Here is a 19240-nt window from a genome sequence, read left to right as displayed (position 1 = left end):
AAAAAATCCTCGTTTGAATGCTATGCACTTAATAAAAGAAAGAAGAAAGAAAAAAAAGGCTACCATAGCTGAAAAAAAAACCAGCAAGTTATTGTTTTGATGTCATAATTAGGAAGGGAAAATGAAAGTCAGCAAAACCATAGTTTTAGGAAAGTGGTTATTAGATTTTCTTCTTTCCACTGTGGAAAAAGTCCTTCCTATTGAAGAAGGCAGTGAAATTTTATCACAGCTATTGCTATTCATAAATCTTATATCTATTTTAATTCAATCTGGCCCTAGTCCCTGAGTCGCTGCACCACAATTTGATTACTATAACCATACTTTTTAACTGCTGTCAGGAAAGACAGCGCCTTATACAAACATCTGCCGGAACACATGCCTGCGTTCTCCAGCACCAGCCTTAAATCACACTCTGGTGATGAATCTTTATCTGACACTAATACTTTTTAACTTCATACAGACAATTAAAATGAATTGTAGCTAAATGCACATATAACAAATCAATTTAATCTTTGGTTGCATAGTAGCATATTTTGTAAATTTCCTAAACTTACTTTCTTACATGTATCTTTGTCTAGGTGTTAAAACTTCACCTTAACAGAAAGGAGTGGAGGTATTAATAAAGCACAGCTCTTATGATACTCCCATGTAGTTGCAAGCCTCAAAGAGTAATGACATTCGAAATTCATCACTGCCATTTAAAAAACTTCAACATTTATGTGTGGAAAGTGCCATACTGGGCTTCATAATAAGAGTGACCAAAGTTAAGTCTCTGCTGTCTAGGTATTAGTCAAATCAAAGTTCAGACAAACCCATCTATGATGATAAACTGGATGAACATCATTGCTGCCTCCACACTCCCAAGATCTCTACTACACTACCAACCACATTTACTCTACAGTTAGTTGTACCTGGGTCTCTTCATCTGCTTCATGCACCAGATGTCACACACCACTGTCACACCCCCCACCACAAGGCACTGTGAAGTATGGTTCCCCCACTGTTGGCCATACGGCTACTCTTACTTCAAACTCCTCCAAGGCAGTTAGTCCTGTCCTATTTATCAGTGACTAGCACAGAGCCAGTATGTAATAAATGTTTGAAATGAACCAGTACAGTATAGATGATTAGTAAATAATTTCTTGGCTGGATAGACAAATGAATCCACTCTGCACACCAGGAAGAGCAGTGTAAATAAAAAAGCATTTGTGGGACATACACTACATTTTATGTATGAAGCACTGTCCTGTTCCCCAGCCCCAGTAACTCATTTCTTTTTTTATGTGTAAGAAAATTGAGGCTTACAAGATGCAGTAACTTACTCAACAGACACACCTGACAGATTTCACGTGCACTGGTAAAGGGAAAATTTTGTTTTTAAATTTTAAATTTTTTCAATTATTAATACTTTTTTGTTTTCTCTATAACAATGACTGTAAAAGAGTGTAGGAAAAACAACTGTGGTACTAGAGTAAGGAAAATGGAGTTGAACACCCACTATGCCACATACTAGTGGGGTATCCCTGAGTATATCACTTCTTTCTGAGTGTCGGTGTTCTCACCTATAAATGGGAGGTAACACTCCTTACATCACAGCTTTGTTACAATCAATTAAAAGAGGAAAGTACCAACATACATGAAAAGATCAAAACTTCAAGAGTTCAAGTTTTCTCATCTATAACCTACATGTCACTGATGTCAATCACCTCCCCAATCACAAAATGATGGAACCTTAAAGCCAAGAGAAATCCAAGAGATCATCCAAGCTAAGTTCTTCATTCTAAATAGGCAGAAACTGGGGCTTAGAGATGGGAGGTGACTTGTCCCAGACCCCAGAGCATGACCAGGGCTAAAATCCACATCTTCTGATTCCACACCCATGTTCTATCATGTGGATTTCTAGTCCTAGAACTCGAGTTTCCATTTTGTAAATAGGAACGTCATTAAGAATGAAAATAAAAATCTCTGAAAATAAGAATACTTAGACTCTATGCCCAGCTGAGCGACCCTAAGCTGTCATTTGATTTCTCTGTAGAGTTCTCTTTAAGACAGTAAAATCAGGGCTTAGTACTTTGAAGGACAAGGAAATCTCTCTACTGCAAATTGTACGAGCAAGGCGTCCCATATGAGGATACTCAGTGTAAAATCCCACCCCATGCCTAGCCTAGCCTCACTACCCCTACAAGGATTGTCTCCTAAGCTTTTCCTGGAACCTCAGTGCTTGATATAGATTTCAATCAGATTTCATCTGCTAATCTGGTAATTAATTAGCTAGGAAGAAGATAGACTAGAGCAGTAATCTTATAATAAAAACATGTCCATGTGTTACCTCTTACTCTTCTAAACTCCAAGAATTACAATCAGCATATTTTCTTAAATGACACCTGGCATCTGCCTCATCTAAAATTACTCTCTCATTTTCTCTTAACAGCCTGGTGAGCTGAGCTGAGCATCTGAGAGTACAGCCCATTTCAGAGAATAGGTACCAACTTCCTGGGCAATTTCTTAGCCAGAGTTCCAAAGCTGTCTGTGAAGTGGGAACAAAGAGGCTCCTGGCTCCCAGCTTATTCCCACCTCAAAGGCCCCAGCCTCAGATGCCCCAAATACAAACCAAACAAGCAGAGTACACTGCACACCTCTCACCCCACCAAAACTGTGTAGTGTCTTCAAAGACTTGGTAAGAAGCTGTGATCTACAGTCACCAGGCCCAAACCAGCTCACAAAGGTAATATCTTGTCTCATCCTCGGCCCTGTTTCAGTGCTACCTTTTTTTTTTTTTAAAGTAGGCTCCATATCCAGCATGGAGCCCAACACAGGGCTATAACTCACAACCCTGATATCAAGACCTGAGGTGAGATCAAGAGTCAGACACTTAACTAACTGAGCCACCCAGGCGTCCCTCGGCACTTCCTAATCCAAGGACAGAATCATCATCCATTCAGTTCTACAAGCCAGAGCAGATCAGGATATTGTCCTTGAAACCCCTCTCTCCCCTATTCCTTAACATTCCTACCATTTTTACTTACTAAATATCTCTTGAATTCATCCCTCCTTCTATATTACCAATAAGTAAGTCCAAGTTACCAGCTCTCCCAATTGGACCACTGCAAAAAGTTTCTTGATTGGTCTCTCTGGCCTCACAAACCCTCTTAGGTGTATTCCCTTCAGCACAGCTCCAGTGATCTTTTCAAAACACAAATCTGATGACCTTACCTCCTCATTTAAACTTGTCCAAGGATTGCCAATATTCTAAGGTTAAAGAGGACACTTCCACCAGACCTACACGGTCTGCCCCTGCAGCTTTACCTTGTACCACATCCTACCTCACCCTAGGGTCCCTAGTCACACAGCCTTCTTTCAGTTCCTCAAAACTGCCAAGCTACCCCTTGCCTCAGACCCTCCATTTGTCATTTCTTCTTCCCCTTCATCATATAGTTAGCTCTTATTCATCCTTCACTTCTCATATCAAGAGTCACCTTCACAGGGATACCAACTCTGACCCCTTAGACTAGGTCATATGCCCCTATGACAATGCTCTGAAGGCTCCAACTACCTCTCCTGGTACTTAGTAACTAATTAGTTGGGATTATACTATTATGGCAATTTTGCATTCAGTTAGGTGATTGTTTACATAACATCTACCTTCTGCCAAGAGAAAAAGTTCCATGAGGTCAGAAACCAGGTATGTTTTTGCTTACCACTGAATCCAGATTCTACTTAACAGAGTCTGGTATGTAGTAGGCCCTCACTAAATATGAAACAAATGAATGGTATATGGTAAAATGAAAAGAAACTAATAAACCTCTTAGCAATGGCCAGGTACCAGGCACTTTGCTATGTATGCATTTCCCACTTTCGTTAAATCCTTGTGACAACACTGAAAAATGACATTAACTTCATTTTATACATACGAAAACAGGCTCAAAAAGGTAAAATAAGGGGCCCCTGGGTGGCACAGTGAGCATCTGACTCTTGGTTTTGGCTCAGGTCATAATCTTGGAGTCCTGGGATCAAGCCCCACATTGGCTCTGCACCCAGTGTGGTCTGCTTGGGATTCTCTCTCTCTCCCTCTGACCCTTCTGCTCATGCTGTCTCTCTTTCTTCTCTCATAAACAAATAAATCTTTAAAAAAAAAAAAAAAGTAAATTGATTTGCCTGATATCACCCAACAAGTAAATAGCAAAGTTGGAATTCTAATTCAGGCCTGACAAATATGTTCTTTCTATTGCAAAATTCTACTTGCCTTTGAAAAATCTCTAAAACCAATGGTCAATTCTACCTCTGACAGGAATTTCTAGAAGACTGCTCCACAACCAGAGGAAGCCTCTATAGACTGACAGAAACAAGGCCTGGAGAGAAAGACCTCAGAATGGAGTGTGCTAGTTTTAAGAATTTAATCTTCAGAGTACCTGGGTAGCTCAGTTGGTTAAGTATCTGCCTTTGGCTCAGGTCATGATCCCAGGGCCCTAGGATTGGGTACGAGTCAGGGTTCCTGCTCAGCAGGGAGCCTGCTTCCCTCTCCCGCTCCCCCTTCTTGTGCTCTCTCTGTGTATCAAATAAATAAATAAAATCCTTTAAAAAAGAACTCAGTCCTCAGAATTTAAAATTTCAGAGCAGAATGCTGAAAACACTATCTTTCATTGTAAGATTTCTATTTAATTCATTTTGAATGCCACCCATACAGAAATCCCCAAATCTCTCCTTGGGATATTCAGTATGATGTCAAGCAACAGGAAGAAAAGTGCACTATGTAAAGAGGGAATAATCTACCAAAATACAGTCACAGATAAGACGCCGAGAGAGTAACTGCTAAAATGATACTAGGACTTACTCTCCTTTCTTAAAAAGGTATGTAATGGGGCGCCTGGGTAGATCAGTTGGTTAAGTATGTGCCTTCAGCTAAGGTCATACATAATCTCAGGATCCTGGGAGCAAATCCTGCATTGGGCTCCCTACTCAGTGGGAGCCTGCTCTTCCCCCTTATGCTCTCTCTTTCTCAAATAAATAAATAAAATCTTTAAAAAATAAAAATAAAAAGGTATGTAAAAAGAAGCAAGTGAAAGAGCAGGACATACAGCTCCTAGTTTAAAATGCTCTAATTCAAAACAGTCTTATATTCTCTCTCAATGGGCACAAAGCAAGTAAACCCCAGAGACTTTTCCCCAAGAGGGTTGGGGGCTGGTCAACCTGAGGGGAGGAAAAGAAAGACACTCAAAAGCCAGAGGCTCTTAGGCAGGCTCAAAGCTATACCGCAGCTCAGGCAGGCCTAAGCAAAAGCTGCTGTCTAGAATCATAACCGGCAATAAAGTCCAGACTATAATTTTTTTGGAAAGAGACCCTGAACTAAAGTCACTTAACGTATTAGAGGAGACCATTCACATTATAATAGCAAATATTCCAAGTTCAAATGAGGAGCATTTTCCTCTTGAGGGAATTTTTTTAAACATAATTTCAATTCGCTGACCTTTTCTGAGTTTGCCACATTTCTCAGTGGCTCCATGCTTTTCTGAGAAGTTTTAAGTGACTTTCTTTGAAGAGAGCTATTTAATGCCAATGATTGTAGAAAAAATTTGTTCATAATTATCCAGACATAGACTGGAACAATGCTGAAACAAGAGCAGCATGCAAAAATGTATTTAAGGACTATCATCCCAAAATGCTGCTAAAAGCTATTAACCAGTATGTGTTAATTGCCACAGCATTCATATTAATTTTCACTTCAGGCTCGACATTGTGGAATATTTCCCCTGATACATTTTAAACAAAGTTTAATTTAAGGAACTGCTTCTATCAACACTTATGAAAATTAACAGCCAAGCAATTAGCACTCATGAATTATCCCTTCCCCCATGCTCTCTGCAGCTCCAGTTAAAACAGTTTCTAACAGAGAAATGGTTACTTTCTAATAAGTTAACACAATCAAAGTCACAGTTGTCTATATGAACAAAACAGGTTCTGCTTTTTTAAGCACTTGTTAAGGCAAATATTCTCCTTATATTTAGAGTAGAATTTAGGTAAGTCAAATAAATATTTAACATTTTATTTTTTTATCTTTTAAAGATTTTATTTATTTATTCATGAGAGACACAGAGAGAGAGAGAGGCAGAAACACAGGCAGAGGGAGAAGCAAGCTCCATGCAGAGAGCCTGATGTGGGGCTCGATCCCAGAACTCCAGGATCACGCCCTGGGCTGAAGGCAGGCACTAAACCCCTGAGCTACCCAGGGATCCCAATATTTAACATTTTTGTAAACTGCCAAGCAATGACTAATACTGAACCACCTTCTCATATGATGTTTAAAAAAAGGAAATAGGAAATAATTACTTGACTCACTCTTCCTATTTAAAGTTAAAGGTTTCTTTCTGTGTGTCTCTCATGAATAAATAAATAAAATATTTTTAAAAGGGCGCGGGGTGGGGGGGTGATAGGGGGTGGGCGGGGAATCCCTGGGTGGCTCAGTGGTTTGGCGCCTGCCTTTGGCCCTGGGCGTGATCCTGGAGTCCCAGGATCAAGTCCCACATTGGGCTCCCTGCATGGAGCCTGCTTCTCCCTCTGCCAATCTCTCTCTCTGTGTCTCTCATGAATAAATAAGTAAAATATTTAAAAAAAATAAAGTTAAAGGTCAAACCTCACTGGACTCCTTGAACTTCAGACAGATCACCTTCACCCTGTCTGCTGCACATCTTATTTAACGATGCTATTCTAAACTCCTGGTTTTAAGAACACATTTCCTCTCACTCAATCCTGTCAATAATCTAATGAAGTACATAGAAGAGACAGCATCACTGGCCCTCATCGTTTACAAAGAAAGAGGGGCAGAAGTAAGATATTTGTTGAGTGCTTCCTATTATGTGCTACATGTCTTGGTAAACAGACCTTACCTCAATTAATCCTCACAAGAAAGCTATATTATCATCATCTCAACCCACATATGAGGACTGGAGCTTCATGAGATTAAGTAATTATCCTGAGGTCACAGTGTTAAGTGGTGGAGTCAGGATTCCAACTCAAGTCTTACTACAAAATAGGTCACAAAGTAAATTACACTGCTCCTCATTGTGTTAGGTGCTCTATCCTAGTATTATCCTATTTGATGGTATCATCAGCCTTGTGAGGAAGGATCACCCATTTCTTTTACAGGTAAAGAAACTGAGGTTTGGAGAGATGGAAAACCTGACCAAGACATCACAACTGATAATGTCATTTCTTTGTTAGTAACTATATTAACAGGAAATGGTATTTAAGATTCTAATTGGGTGGGGGGGGGGGGGGGCTGGGTGGCTCAGTTGGTTAAGTGGCTGCCTTCCATTTCAGTCATGATTTCAGGGTCCTGAAATGGAGCCCTGAGTTGGGGGGGGGGCATCCCTGCTCTGCAGGGAGTCTGTTCCTTGCTCTCCCTGCTGCTCCCCCTGCTTGTATGCACTCTCTTTCTCTCTCAAATAAAATCTTAAAATAAAATAATAAAATAAAATAAAATAAAATAAAATAAATAAAATAAAATAAATAAAATAATAAATAAAATAATAAAATTGTAATGGGGGTGCCTGGTTGGCTCAGTTGGTCAAGCAGCAGACTCTGGATCTCAGCTCACATCTTGATCTCAGGGCTGTGAGTTCAAGCCCTGCTTTGTGTTCCAAGTTGGGTGTGGAGCCTACTTAAAGAAATAAAATAAGGGGTGCCTGGGTAGCTTAGTTGGTTAAGTGTCTGTCTTCAGCTCAGGTCATAATCCTGGGATCCTGGGACTGATCCCCCCATCAGGCTCCCTGCTCTCTCTCTCAAGTAAATAAATAAAATCTTTTAGTAAATAAATAAGTAAAAAATAAAATAAAATTATATTGGTCTACTAACAATGATAATATTTGTAAACTCAGTTTAACCAGAATAGTGGTGACATACTAGCAAAAGTTTCTTATGTAAGTGATAAGCCATGGAATGGAAAGGGATAGATACTTGGAAAAACATGACCTTATCTGAGACAGGTAGAAAGGGCAGAAATCCACACATTCAGGGATACTTAAATCAGTGTTGAGTGTTCATTTGTCAGTAGAGCTCACTCCTTCATCACCTCAAAGCAACTCATCACACCCAACATATCCCCATACAGTGAAGTCAGGACTGTCACAAGAAATTTTCTGATTTTTTCAATCTCTAGAACAAAGATTTTGTGTTAGTTAGTCTATTTGAGGTCCTATTTTCAACAAGCTAAAAAAATGCAGGCAGACGGCTGAGCTGGTTTTGCCCTGTACGACCAAGCATTCCCTAAAACCATGTGCATTCTATTTTGGATTTTTTTCAAATGATTAGCAAACAGAGTTACTAATAATCAACAAATCTAAAACAGGTCAAGATAGCCTCCTCAATTTACCAAAAAAATAATATAAACATAGTAACAAACCAATCCAAAAAACTATTAAAATTACAATAAAGCATATGCCTAAACACAGGCTTTCCCTCTCAACTGTAAGCCTCCAAAAAATTATTCATCAGTCACAATTTTTAAAAATGAAATTATTAACCTGCTATAGGAACTAAAAATTATTCAGAAGTATTCACTTTCATTTAGCACAATAGCTAAGAGATGCTTACCCTTAGATTCACTAAAACCAACAACAATCCAGTCTACACAAACCATTAAAGACATTAGATATGCTGGCTTACCTACAATGTAATTATAAAGCCATACCAAAAACAAAATTCTTTTTTCAAACCTAATGCTAGTTTAATCTTAAGGAGGATTTCACAGCAGTTAGTCTCTTGAGGAAATACATAATTAAGTAGTTTTTTAGCATATTTAATTAGACCCCAAACTCTTCTCTGTCCCCTTCTCTCCCCAATTATGTACCATTTGCCCAAGAGACCTAGGCAACTCAGTTAATTATGTAAATAAGGCAAGCGTTATTCCCAAGAAAAGCACTGTGAATAACTGTACGAGGAAAAAACTGTACATATCTTAGTGGCTTTAACAAACCTTTGCAGGGAAAAAAAAGGGGGACTATCAAAATACATAAAAAACTCCTAAAAAAAAAAAAAAAAGGCAGCCCCAGTGGCGCAGCGGTTTAGCGCCGCCTGCAGCCTAGGGCGTGATCCTGGAGATTCTGGATGGAGTCCCACGTCGGGCTCCCTACATGGAGCCTGCTTCTCCCTCTGCCTGTGTCTCTGCCTCTGTGTGTGTGTGTGTCTCTATTAATAAATAAATTTTTAGAAAATCTTTAAAAAATTAAAAAAACAACTCTTAGATTTGAGGTAAAAAGCATGGGGTTCAATGACAAGATGGTGAATCATTAAAACAGGACACTCATTTCACTTCTTAAATATGAGCTGAATAAAAATAAAATAATTTTAAGTTACAACAGTAACAAAAATTTAGTGCTGAACTCAAATGATTTATGGGAAGAATCAATCTGGAAATTATTAAAGTCGACTCTCACAGAAAAGGCTTTATTATCAAGGGGTTGACATGATCTTAACTCTAGAGGCAGCCATGGTGCTGTTATAACTACTACAATCCCATTATTATGCAATCACAAAATGCTAATTTGATCATTTTGAGGTGTTATTTGAATAGTCATTTTAATTTCTAGGTTACAAAAAGGCTTGACTCAAGTATAATTCTCTATTAATCATTGAGATGTCATTGAATATCATATTGATGCATTTCACAAAGATAAAGACTAATTTAATATGTACAGTACAATATCCTTCAAATATTAGCCACTTTCATTACATATCTGCCAAATGCATCAATATTAAATAATAGATGAGAACAAGGGTTTAATTGTATTTTAGCATTTGTAATATGGAAGATAATAATAAAATAGCACCACCATTACCAGATAGACTTATCAATATATAAATCTTTCTTAATCAAAGTGTAATGGTGACTGCTCCATGTGCATATCCTTTACTGATTACAAACAGATTTGATATGACAAAAGCATTGAGAGCCTTAAGTGTAAACATATCTAGCAAAAGTAATTCCTTTGTGACTGAGGAAATGGCTTCTTCATATCATTTTTTTTATTTCTCCTTGGCACTCCAAAGTTAGATATATACCAAGGATACTTGACAACTTTCTGTCAAATCCAAAGCTAAGTAATTTATATAAAATGAAATCTAATGGTATAATAAGAATTCTAAGACATAACATTTTAAAAGATCTGTGCTATTTTGTTGGCATCAAAGTAAATTTACATAGTAATTATTCCAGCAATTATGTCCTCAAACAATGAGATGGTATCAGGCAACAGAAGCAAGTAAATTCCAGCCATGTAACCTAATACCAATAGCTTTCACGTATCTAAATGAATCAACTGTAGTATTAAAAAAAAAGGGGGGGGGCAGCCCTGGTGGCGGAGCGGTTTGGCGCCGCCCGCAGCCTGGGGTGTGATCCTGGAGACCTGGGATCGAGTCCCACATCGGGCTCCCTGCATGGAGCCTGCTTCTCCCTCTGCCTGTGTCTCTGCCTCTCTCTCTCTGTGTCTATGAATAAATAAATAAAATCTTAAAAAAAAAAAAAAACCTACAGTCCAACTCTCTATTTTCCAGAGACTGACATTCCTGTCCCCTAGGGGGACCTTTTCTTCTCTTTGCTACATTCCACAAGAAGAAACGGGAGTTGGGAGTTGCGGGAGTTGCGGAGTTGCGGCAGGAGCAGGTTAAAGAGAAGCTTTACATCAATACAATCTCTCATTTACTAAGAGCACTTTCAGATTTTTTTGAAAGCAACTCCTGAGCATATTAGTATCTTATGTAACTTATACATTTTGTTTCTAGTTCTTGGCTCTCCTTTCTCACCAACATCAATAACCTCACTTGCCCATGGCCATACATGCTTACTTAAACCTATGAAACATGCTGAACCTTATGAGGTAAAAGTGTTTCGAAGAAAAAACATCTCCTTGCTCAAAGGTGACTACTGACAGAACCAGCACATAACCAGAAGTTGAATATGAAAAAATGCAAACATAAGCAAAGAGCTGTGTTTATTAATTGCAGTGGTGTTAAAGTAAGACAAATTGTACACAACCTCTCTAGGCAACAAGCTATCACTCGGCATCCCCAGGCCACTACCGGACAGCAATATCATGGCAATAAATATAAAAATCAACTGCTACTGTCTCCTGAAAGCAGCTCAGCTCAGCTTCGATGGCAGGGAATGTGAGGAGAGAGGGTGCTGCAAGTGGAACTAGGCTCCGCCTAAGACAGCGGCCATTTTCCTAAAAGGCAAATAGACATGTTTGAATTTTAAAACTGCAAATTCTTAGACAGAAAAAAATAAAGTCATCTTGCATAATGAGTGTCAAACAAGAGTCCCTACAATGAAATACTAACATAGAAACAACAGTCGAGAACTCTAAAGTAAAGCTTTAACCTCAACAATTTCTACAGTTATAATAAAGAATCAGACCAAAACAATGCAAATTGCCTCCCAGAATCACTTCCAAAGCGTTCCCAACACAATCAGGCCTTGATTAATTACAACCCAACTAACCCAAAACCTCAAGTATACTTGGAAGATGAAACAGGAAAAAAAAAAAAAAAAAACACATCCAAATATCTCAAGGCTATTTTTGTCTTAATCCCTGAACATACCACTGTGGAAACGATATTAAGCCCAAATTCAGACCTTTTCATATCCTTGGTCATAGAAAATGCGAATGACATTCTATGATTACTTAGAGTCATTTTTGAAACCCTGAATCTAATAATACTAATACAACAAAACAATTCCACTCAACTGAGGTTTTATTTAAAAAGACAAAATTTTATTTTTACTTACCTTGCCATCAAACTTGGAATACTCATTAAAGGGGTTATTCAGCTGCAGAGGGCACTGCTCCAGTCGTACAGATAATATTGACTGCTTTCCAGAACTTGGCGGTTTCTCTTTGAGGGACTTTTTTTCAAACAGTGACTTTAACTCCTGGGCTGTGATATAAGAGGAAGATAAAAAATGTCCTTGTGATTACACAGAGAGACAGCCTATCTACCTTCCCTAGCATGTCTTCCTTGGAATCTTAAGGAAAGTATCCAGTGTTCATATTTGCTCTGATATGTGCAAAAAGCTTCATATATACTTCGTTGTTTGCACACTGAAAAGGCAAAGCCCTCAAATAGGTAAGGATTGTCAATTTAGGAGGAATAGGGCTTAAGGAGTGGGGCAGAGTAAAACCAACAGAGCAGCCATTCTTTAACAAGAACATTCAAAGCTAAGTGACCTGAGTTTTGGCCTGGCTTTGGCACTAAGAAATGTTGATAGTGGACACTTCACTAAAGCTCTCTGGGCTTGCTGAACTAGATAATCTTGAAAATCTCTCCTAGCTCTAATACTGTGGGATTTTGGAATACTAGTTCTTCAAAGTGAAGGTCTGTATCTTAATTCTCTCATACTCCCTAATACACCTAGCACAAAATCTGGAAAACAAAGATGAGGAGGAGGAGGAAAAGGAGAAAGAATATAACAGCAGCTAACATTTACTGAGCAAGCCAAGCCAATGTATCTCAATTACTCCTCATAACAACCTTATGAGGCAGATACTAGCATTATCTTAATTTTGACAGTGTGGAAACTGAAACTTAGAATACTTTTATTAGCCTTAGGCAACACAGCTAGTAAATAGCGGAGCCAAGATTTGCAATCAGGCAAGGCTCTTAGCCATTAGGCACTAATGAACAAAGTTGACCCTCAATAAATTGTTGCATAAATCAATGAATAAAATAATGATTGAAGGAATTAAAATTAAATTATTATTAAATCAGAATCTTTACCTCTTACTCATTAGTGAATCAAGACAAGTTAGTTCCATATCTTCTCAAAGATCATTTAAGTGTCCATACTAATCTGAGTATCACTTAAGGTAGTAGCTAGGTAAGTACATGGAGACTTATTACACTTTTCATTTTTGTAAATATTAGAAAGTTTCCATACTTAAATTTTATTTTTTTTTAATTTTTTTAAATTTATTTATGATAGTCACAGAGAGAGAAAGAGAGAGAGGCAGAGACACAGGCAGAGGGAGAAGCAGGCTCCATGCACCGGGAGCCCGATGTGGGATTCAATCCCGGGTCTCCAGGATCGCGCCCTGGGCCAAAGGCAGGCGCCAAACCGCTGCGCCACCCAGGGATCCCTCCATACTTAAATTTTAAAATCAATCTTAAATCTTAAAATCTACAATGAATAGGTTCAAACCCATTCCATTCTTGAGCATAGCCAAACTGAACTTTGAGAAATCAAACAGAACTCTGAAAGAGTGACTTAGAACTTTTAAAAATGTAACTAAAACCATCTTTTCAACAAACTAGTAGGACAAATTTATCAACTGAGTCCTATAAGTTTAAGTGGCAAACCAGGAGAAAAGAATCTAATTTTTTTTTAAATGTGCCACCTGACTATCCAATTCCAAAATCTGAATATATGTAAGTTCGACAATGGTAAGCGCACATTTGAAAAAGTTTTAGATTACATGGCATTTTAAATATTACAAGTATTATTCCACATGTTATCTATTAACAGTTCCACTGATACACTTTGGAAAACAATAACCCCTTATTAAATATCAACTATGGTGGGATCCCTGGGGAGCGCAGCGGTTTGGCGCCTGCCTTTGGCCCAGGGCGCGATCCTGGAGACCCGGGATCGAATCCCACGTCGGGCTCCCGGTGCATGGAGCCTGCTTCTCGCTCTGCCTGTGTCTCTGCCTCTCTCTCTCTCTCTCTCTCTCTCTCTCTCTCTGTGTGTGACTATCATAAACAAATAAAAATTAAAAAAAATATATCAACTATGGGTCAGGAACAATGCTAGGTGTTTTCTCATCTTGTCCTCAAAGTTTTGAGATGGGTTACTACTCATGATGAACAAACTGAGGTGTAGGAAACATAAGTAACTTATGAAAGTTATACAACTATTATCAGTAAGGTTGGGAGTGAAGTGATGATATATTAGCAATTCCATTCTCCACTAATTCAAACTTAGACCTCTTTCCTCAACCTCTGACCCTTCCTTCTTCCTTCCTTCCTTTGTTTTCCCTTCCTCCTCCTTCTTTCCTCCCTCCCTCCCTCCCTCCTGGGTCACAGAGAAATAGAAACAACGAAAAGAGAACTTCTGCATGTTCTCACCTACACCTCTACTTGTCTTGCCTATTACTGTGCCTAAGCCCCTACCTCAGGCCAGCCCCTCCTTTGTGCACTCAAGGGCTGACTTATTGCTGACTCAAGGGCAACACTCAAGCAATCTCTCCCATTTTCAGCTTTCTCTCTAGCTGGATTAGTTGCGTAAGCACACAAAAATACTGAAATACTGCTCAGTAAAAAAAGGGGGGGGAGGGGCACCTGGGTGGCTTAGTCAATTGAACGTGTGACTCTTGGTTTTTGGCTCAGGTCATGATCTCAGGGTCCCAGGATCAAGCCAAATGTTGGGCTGTGCAGGCAAGGAATCTGCTTAAGGATTTTCTCTCCCCCTGCCTCTGGCCCTCCCCCTGCTTACATGCATGCACTCTCTTTCTCTCTCTCCCAAATAAATAAATCTTTTAAAACAAACAAGTAAATAAAAATAAATCCAATAAATCCTCCTTTGATCCTTTACTCCCTTTCTAGTTACTAGGCCATCTTTCTCCTCCTCAAAATGACTATATTCTTCCTGTCCAGTTTCTCTCCTCCCATTCCCTGGAACACACTCCAATCAGGCCCTTCCCCATCACTCCACGAAAGCAGTTTTTTAGGTCACCAATGATCCCCTTATTGCTAAATCTATGGGTAAATTTTGAATCCTCATCTTTCAAGACCTTGTGACAGCATTTGAAACAGTTCATCACTCACTTCTTTTTGAAACCGCTTTTTCAATTGGTTTCTAGGACTCCATTCCATCTGGTTCTCATGCTATCTTGCAGGATACTCTTGGTTTCCTTGCCAATTCCTCATTTTCCCCTCAAATCTTTGGCATTCCTCAAATCATAGTTTTGGAGCCTTTTCTTTTCTCTATGTACATTCACACTCTTAGTGATTATCCAGCCTTCTGTTTTAAATATTATCAACTTGAGGGCAGCCCCGGTGGCTCAGCAGTTTAGCACCACCTTCAGGCCAGGGCCTGATCCTGGAAACCGGGGATCAAGACCCAAGTCAGTAGAAACGACAAATACCCACCATTTGCTTAAACGTGGATGGAACTAGAGGGTATTATGCTGAGTGAAGTAAGTCAATCGGAGAAGGACAAACAGTGTATGTTCTCACTCATTTGGGGAATATAAACAATAGTGAAAGGGAATATAAGGGAAGGGAGAAGAAATGTGTGGGAAATATCAGAAAGGGAGACAGAACATAAAGACTCCTAAGTCTGGGAAACGAACTAGGGGTGGTGGAAGGGGAGGAGGGCGGGGGGTGGGGGGGCATGGGTGACGGGCACTGAGGGGGGCACTTGTCGGGATGAGCACTGGCTGTTGGTAAATTGAACACCAATAAAAAATAAATTTATTAAAGAAAAAAAAAAAGACCCATGTCAGGCTCCCTGCATGGAGCCTGCTTCTCCCTCTCCCTGTGTCTCTGCCTCCCTCCCTCTCTGTATCACTCATTGATTAAAAAAAAATCTTTAAATATTATCAACTTGAGGTGAAACTAAGTTGTGGTAATATAAATCAGAACAACAGCTGTCTCTGGGTAGTAGCCTGACTAGAAAGAGGGACAAGTGAACTTTCTGGGACACAGAAATGCTCTATACTGGATTGGGATGCAGTTACACAGGTGTATATATTTGTCATAAGTCATCAAACTGCACACTTAATATCTGTACATTTCAGAATATAGAAAATATACCAATAAAAAATGAATAAAAAGAGAAAACTTAAATAAATATCCTCTACATGCTGATAGCTCCCAAATAATTACTCATAGACCTAAACACTCCCTGAAATTACAGGCTCATATATTCAACTATTTGATACCTCCACTTGGAGGTCTAATAGGTATCTCGAAGTTTACATGTCCATAACCCAACTCTTTTTTATTTATTTATTTATTCATGAAAGAGAGAGAGGCACAGGCAGAGGGAGAAGCAGGCTCTATGCAGTGAGCCCAACGTGGGACTCGATCCCAGGTCCCCAGGATTAGGCCCTGGGCTGAAGGTGGCGCTAAACCGCTGAGCCACTCAGGCTGCCCCATAACCCAACTCTTGATCTTCCTCCAAATCTGCCCCTTTCACAGGCTTCTCCTTCTCAGTTAATGGTAACTGAATCGTGTTAGGCAAAAACTTGGGAGTCATCTCCACTCTTCTCTTTCTCTCATGTCTAATATCCTATCCATCAACAGATAGCTCAGGATATAACCAGAACCACTTCCACAGCTACCAACACTAGATTATTACCATCACCTTCAAACATCTTGTTTCTCTCCTTGCCTCCCCTAGGCCCACTCCTGCCCCTCTCTTTCCAACAGCAGCCAACAGGAATCTTTTAAAATGTTAAGTTGGGCAGCCCGGGTGGCTCAGCAATTTAGCCCCGCCTTCGGCCCAGGCGTGATCCTGGAAACCCAGGATCGAGTCCCGCGTCTGGCTCCTTGCATGGAGCCTGCTTCTCCCTCTGCCTCTCTCTCTCTGATGAATAGATAAATAAAATCTTTAATAAATAAATAAATAAATAAATAAATAAAATGTTAAGTAGTAAACATCATAATAAGAAGAAAACTGATCAATTTTACCACATAAAATAAAAATCTTTGTATAGGAAAAAAATTAGCAAAGTAAAAAGAAAAATGATAAACTAGGAAAAAACAAAAATTAATTTTCCTATTATACAAAGATTTTATTTTTTAAAGATTTTATTTATTTATTTATGAGAGACACGGGGGGGGGGGGGGAGGTGGGCAGAGACACAGGCAAAGGGAGAAGTATCCCCTCTGGGACTCGATCCCTGGTCTCCAGGATCACACCCTGAGCTGAAGGTGGTGCTAAACCACTGAGCCACCCGGGCTACCCTATACAAAGATTTTAAAAGTAGAGAAGACGCTGACCAACAACTCTATGGAAAAATGAACAAAAAAATATGAAATGTCTACAAAAAAAAGGTATTCCAATGGCTCTTAATAAGTGGAAAGATGCTCAACCACATTTATAATAAGGGATATGCAAATTAAAATTATGCTGAGATACTATTCCACATCTATGAAATTGGCAAAAATCTAAAAGTTTATGACTATGGGAAATAACACTCTGCACACTATTAGAGGAAGGCAAAACAGAAAAAACACCTATGGGGGTGCCTGGGTGGCTCAGTGAGTTAAGCATCTGCCTTTGGCTCAGGTCATGATCTCAGAGGCCTGGGATCAAGCCCCATATTGGACTCCCTATTCAGCAGGGAGTCTGCTTCTCGTTCTTCCTCTACCCTTCCCTGTTCCCCCAACTCATGCTCTCTCTCTCTCTCTCATTCTCTCTCTAATAAACAAAATCTTTTTATAAAAACAAAATGTTTGGGACACCTGGGTGGCTCAGTGGTTGAGTGCCTGCCTTTGGGTCAGGGTGTGATGCTGGAGTCCTTCCTGCATGGAGCCTGCTTCTGTCTCTGCCTTTCTGTGTGTGTGTGTGTGGTGTGTGTGTGTATGTCTTTCATGAATAAATAAGTAAAATCTTTAGGAAAAAAAATCTTAAAAAATAAAAAGAAAAGAGAAAAACACTTGTGGAGGGGTATTTGGCAATACTGAGGGAAATCACACATTTACGCTTTGACCCAACAATACCACCTAGAAGATTTTTAGATACACTGGGGAAAACAAACAAAATACAACACAAAAGGGGCCCCTGGGTAGCTCATTGGCTGAGCATCTGCCTTTGGCTCAGGATCCCAAGATTGTGGGATCTAGTCCTGCATCAGGCTTCCCTGCATGGAGCCTGCTTCTCCCTCTGCCTGTGTCTCTGCCTCTCTCTCTCTCTCTCTCTGTCTCTCATGAATAAATAAATAAAATATTTTTTAAAAAAATACAACACAACACACATGCATTAGGCTATTCACTGCAGCGCTTTGCAACAACAAAAGTCTGAAAATAACCAAATGTCCTTCAACAGGAAACTAGTTGGCTAAACTACAGCACATCAATGTGACAGAATACTATGAAGCTTTAAAATGGAATGAAGCTTATCTCTATATATTCACCAGGGTAATTCCCAGAATGTGTTGCTAAGTGAAATAAGTTTTGCATAAAACAGTATGTACAGTATGCTTTCTTTTTGAAGATTATATTTATTTGAGAGAGAGAGTGTGAAAGAGCATGAGCAGGGGAGGGGTAGAGGGAGAAGCAGACTCCCCGCTGAGCAGGGAGCCTGATAGAGCTCAATCCCAGGACCTAGAGATCAAGACCTAAACCGAAGGCAGACGTTTAACAAACTAAGCCACTCAGGAGCCCCTAACCTAAAAAGAATATGAATATAAATATGCTTATATAGAGATTTAAGTGAACAGAAGAACCAAAACCTTTTTTAAATTGACTATCTAGGGGTGCCTGAGTGGCTCAGTCAGTTAAGCAACCAACTCTAGACTCAGGCCATGATCTCAGGGTTGTTAAGACAGAACCCTGCGTTGGGCTCTGTGCTAGACATGGAGCCTACTTAAAATATTCTCTCTCCCTCTACCTTTGCCCCCCACCCATCTTTTCTAAATAGATAGATAGATAGATAGATAGATAGATAGATAGATAGATGATAGATAAATAACTACCTATAATAAGAATAGAAGGGACAGGAATTGAAGCTAGATTTCTCTGATTTTACCTTGTTTGATGCATTCAACTTTAGAGCCATATAAATGTCTTATATAGTTATTAAAGAAAATTAGAAGTGCAATCTCTAAAAATAAAAGCAAAATGAAATGAACAAACCTAAGTATAATATTGAGTTGGCATTTTAACTAGAAAGAGAGAAATTATTTTAAGTAACTTTATCACACAGCAATTTGTATGTTCCCTAATGGAACATATCAAAAGGGAAAATAAAATCTTAAACTATTTTTAGTAATCACAGTGTTAGTAATGATAGTGATGTTTCTATTCTGGAACCACGATTTTCAGCATAAGAAAAAATACATAAACATAAAATCAAAGTAAACACTCTATAATCCTAAATACATATAGGAATTATCAGCATTAACTCACAATGTATTTCCTCTTAAATTTATCTTTTTCTGAGCCCTACCCCTTAAAAGGCCTACAAGTGAAAAAACAATTCAGTAAACATCTCTAGAGTTCAAGTTTTGGTCTTTAAATGCCA

General features: G+C 39.1%; 1 protein-coding gene across 7 annotated transcripts in view; it reads right to left on the bottom strand.

The window, feature by feature from the left end:
- The window catches only part of MAPKAP1 (MAPK associated protein 1), a 256321-nt gene that overhangs the window by 196718 nt on the left and 40363 nt on the right, over window positions 1-19240 (bottom strand). For all 7 annotated transcript variants that reach the window (XM_055321976.1, XM_055321966.1, XM_055321986.1 and 4 more), the window contains one exon: window positions 11780-11928. In XM_055321976.1, the coding sequence (XP_055177951.1) occupies window positions 11780-11928 (149 nt within the window). The remainder of the gene's footprint in view (window positions 1-11779; window positions 11929-19240) is intronic.

This window comes from Nyctereutes procyonoides, unplaced genomic scaffold (genome assembly GCF_905146905.1).
Source record: "Nyctereutes procyonoides isolate TBG_1078 unplaced genomic scaffold, NYPRO_anot_genome, whole genome shotgun sequence".
NCBI lineage: Eukaryota > Metazoa > Chordata > Mammalia > Carnivora > Canidae > Nyctereutes > Nyctereutes procyonoides.
The sequence above is the reverse complement of the archived record's forward strand: the minus strand, read 5'-3'. Positions and strand labels throughout refer to the sequence as shown.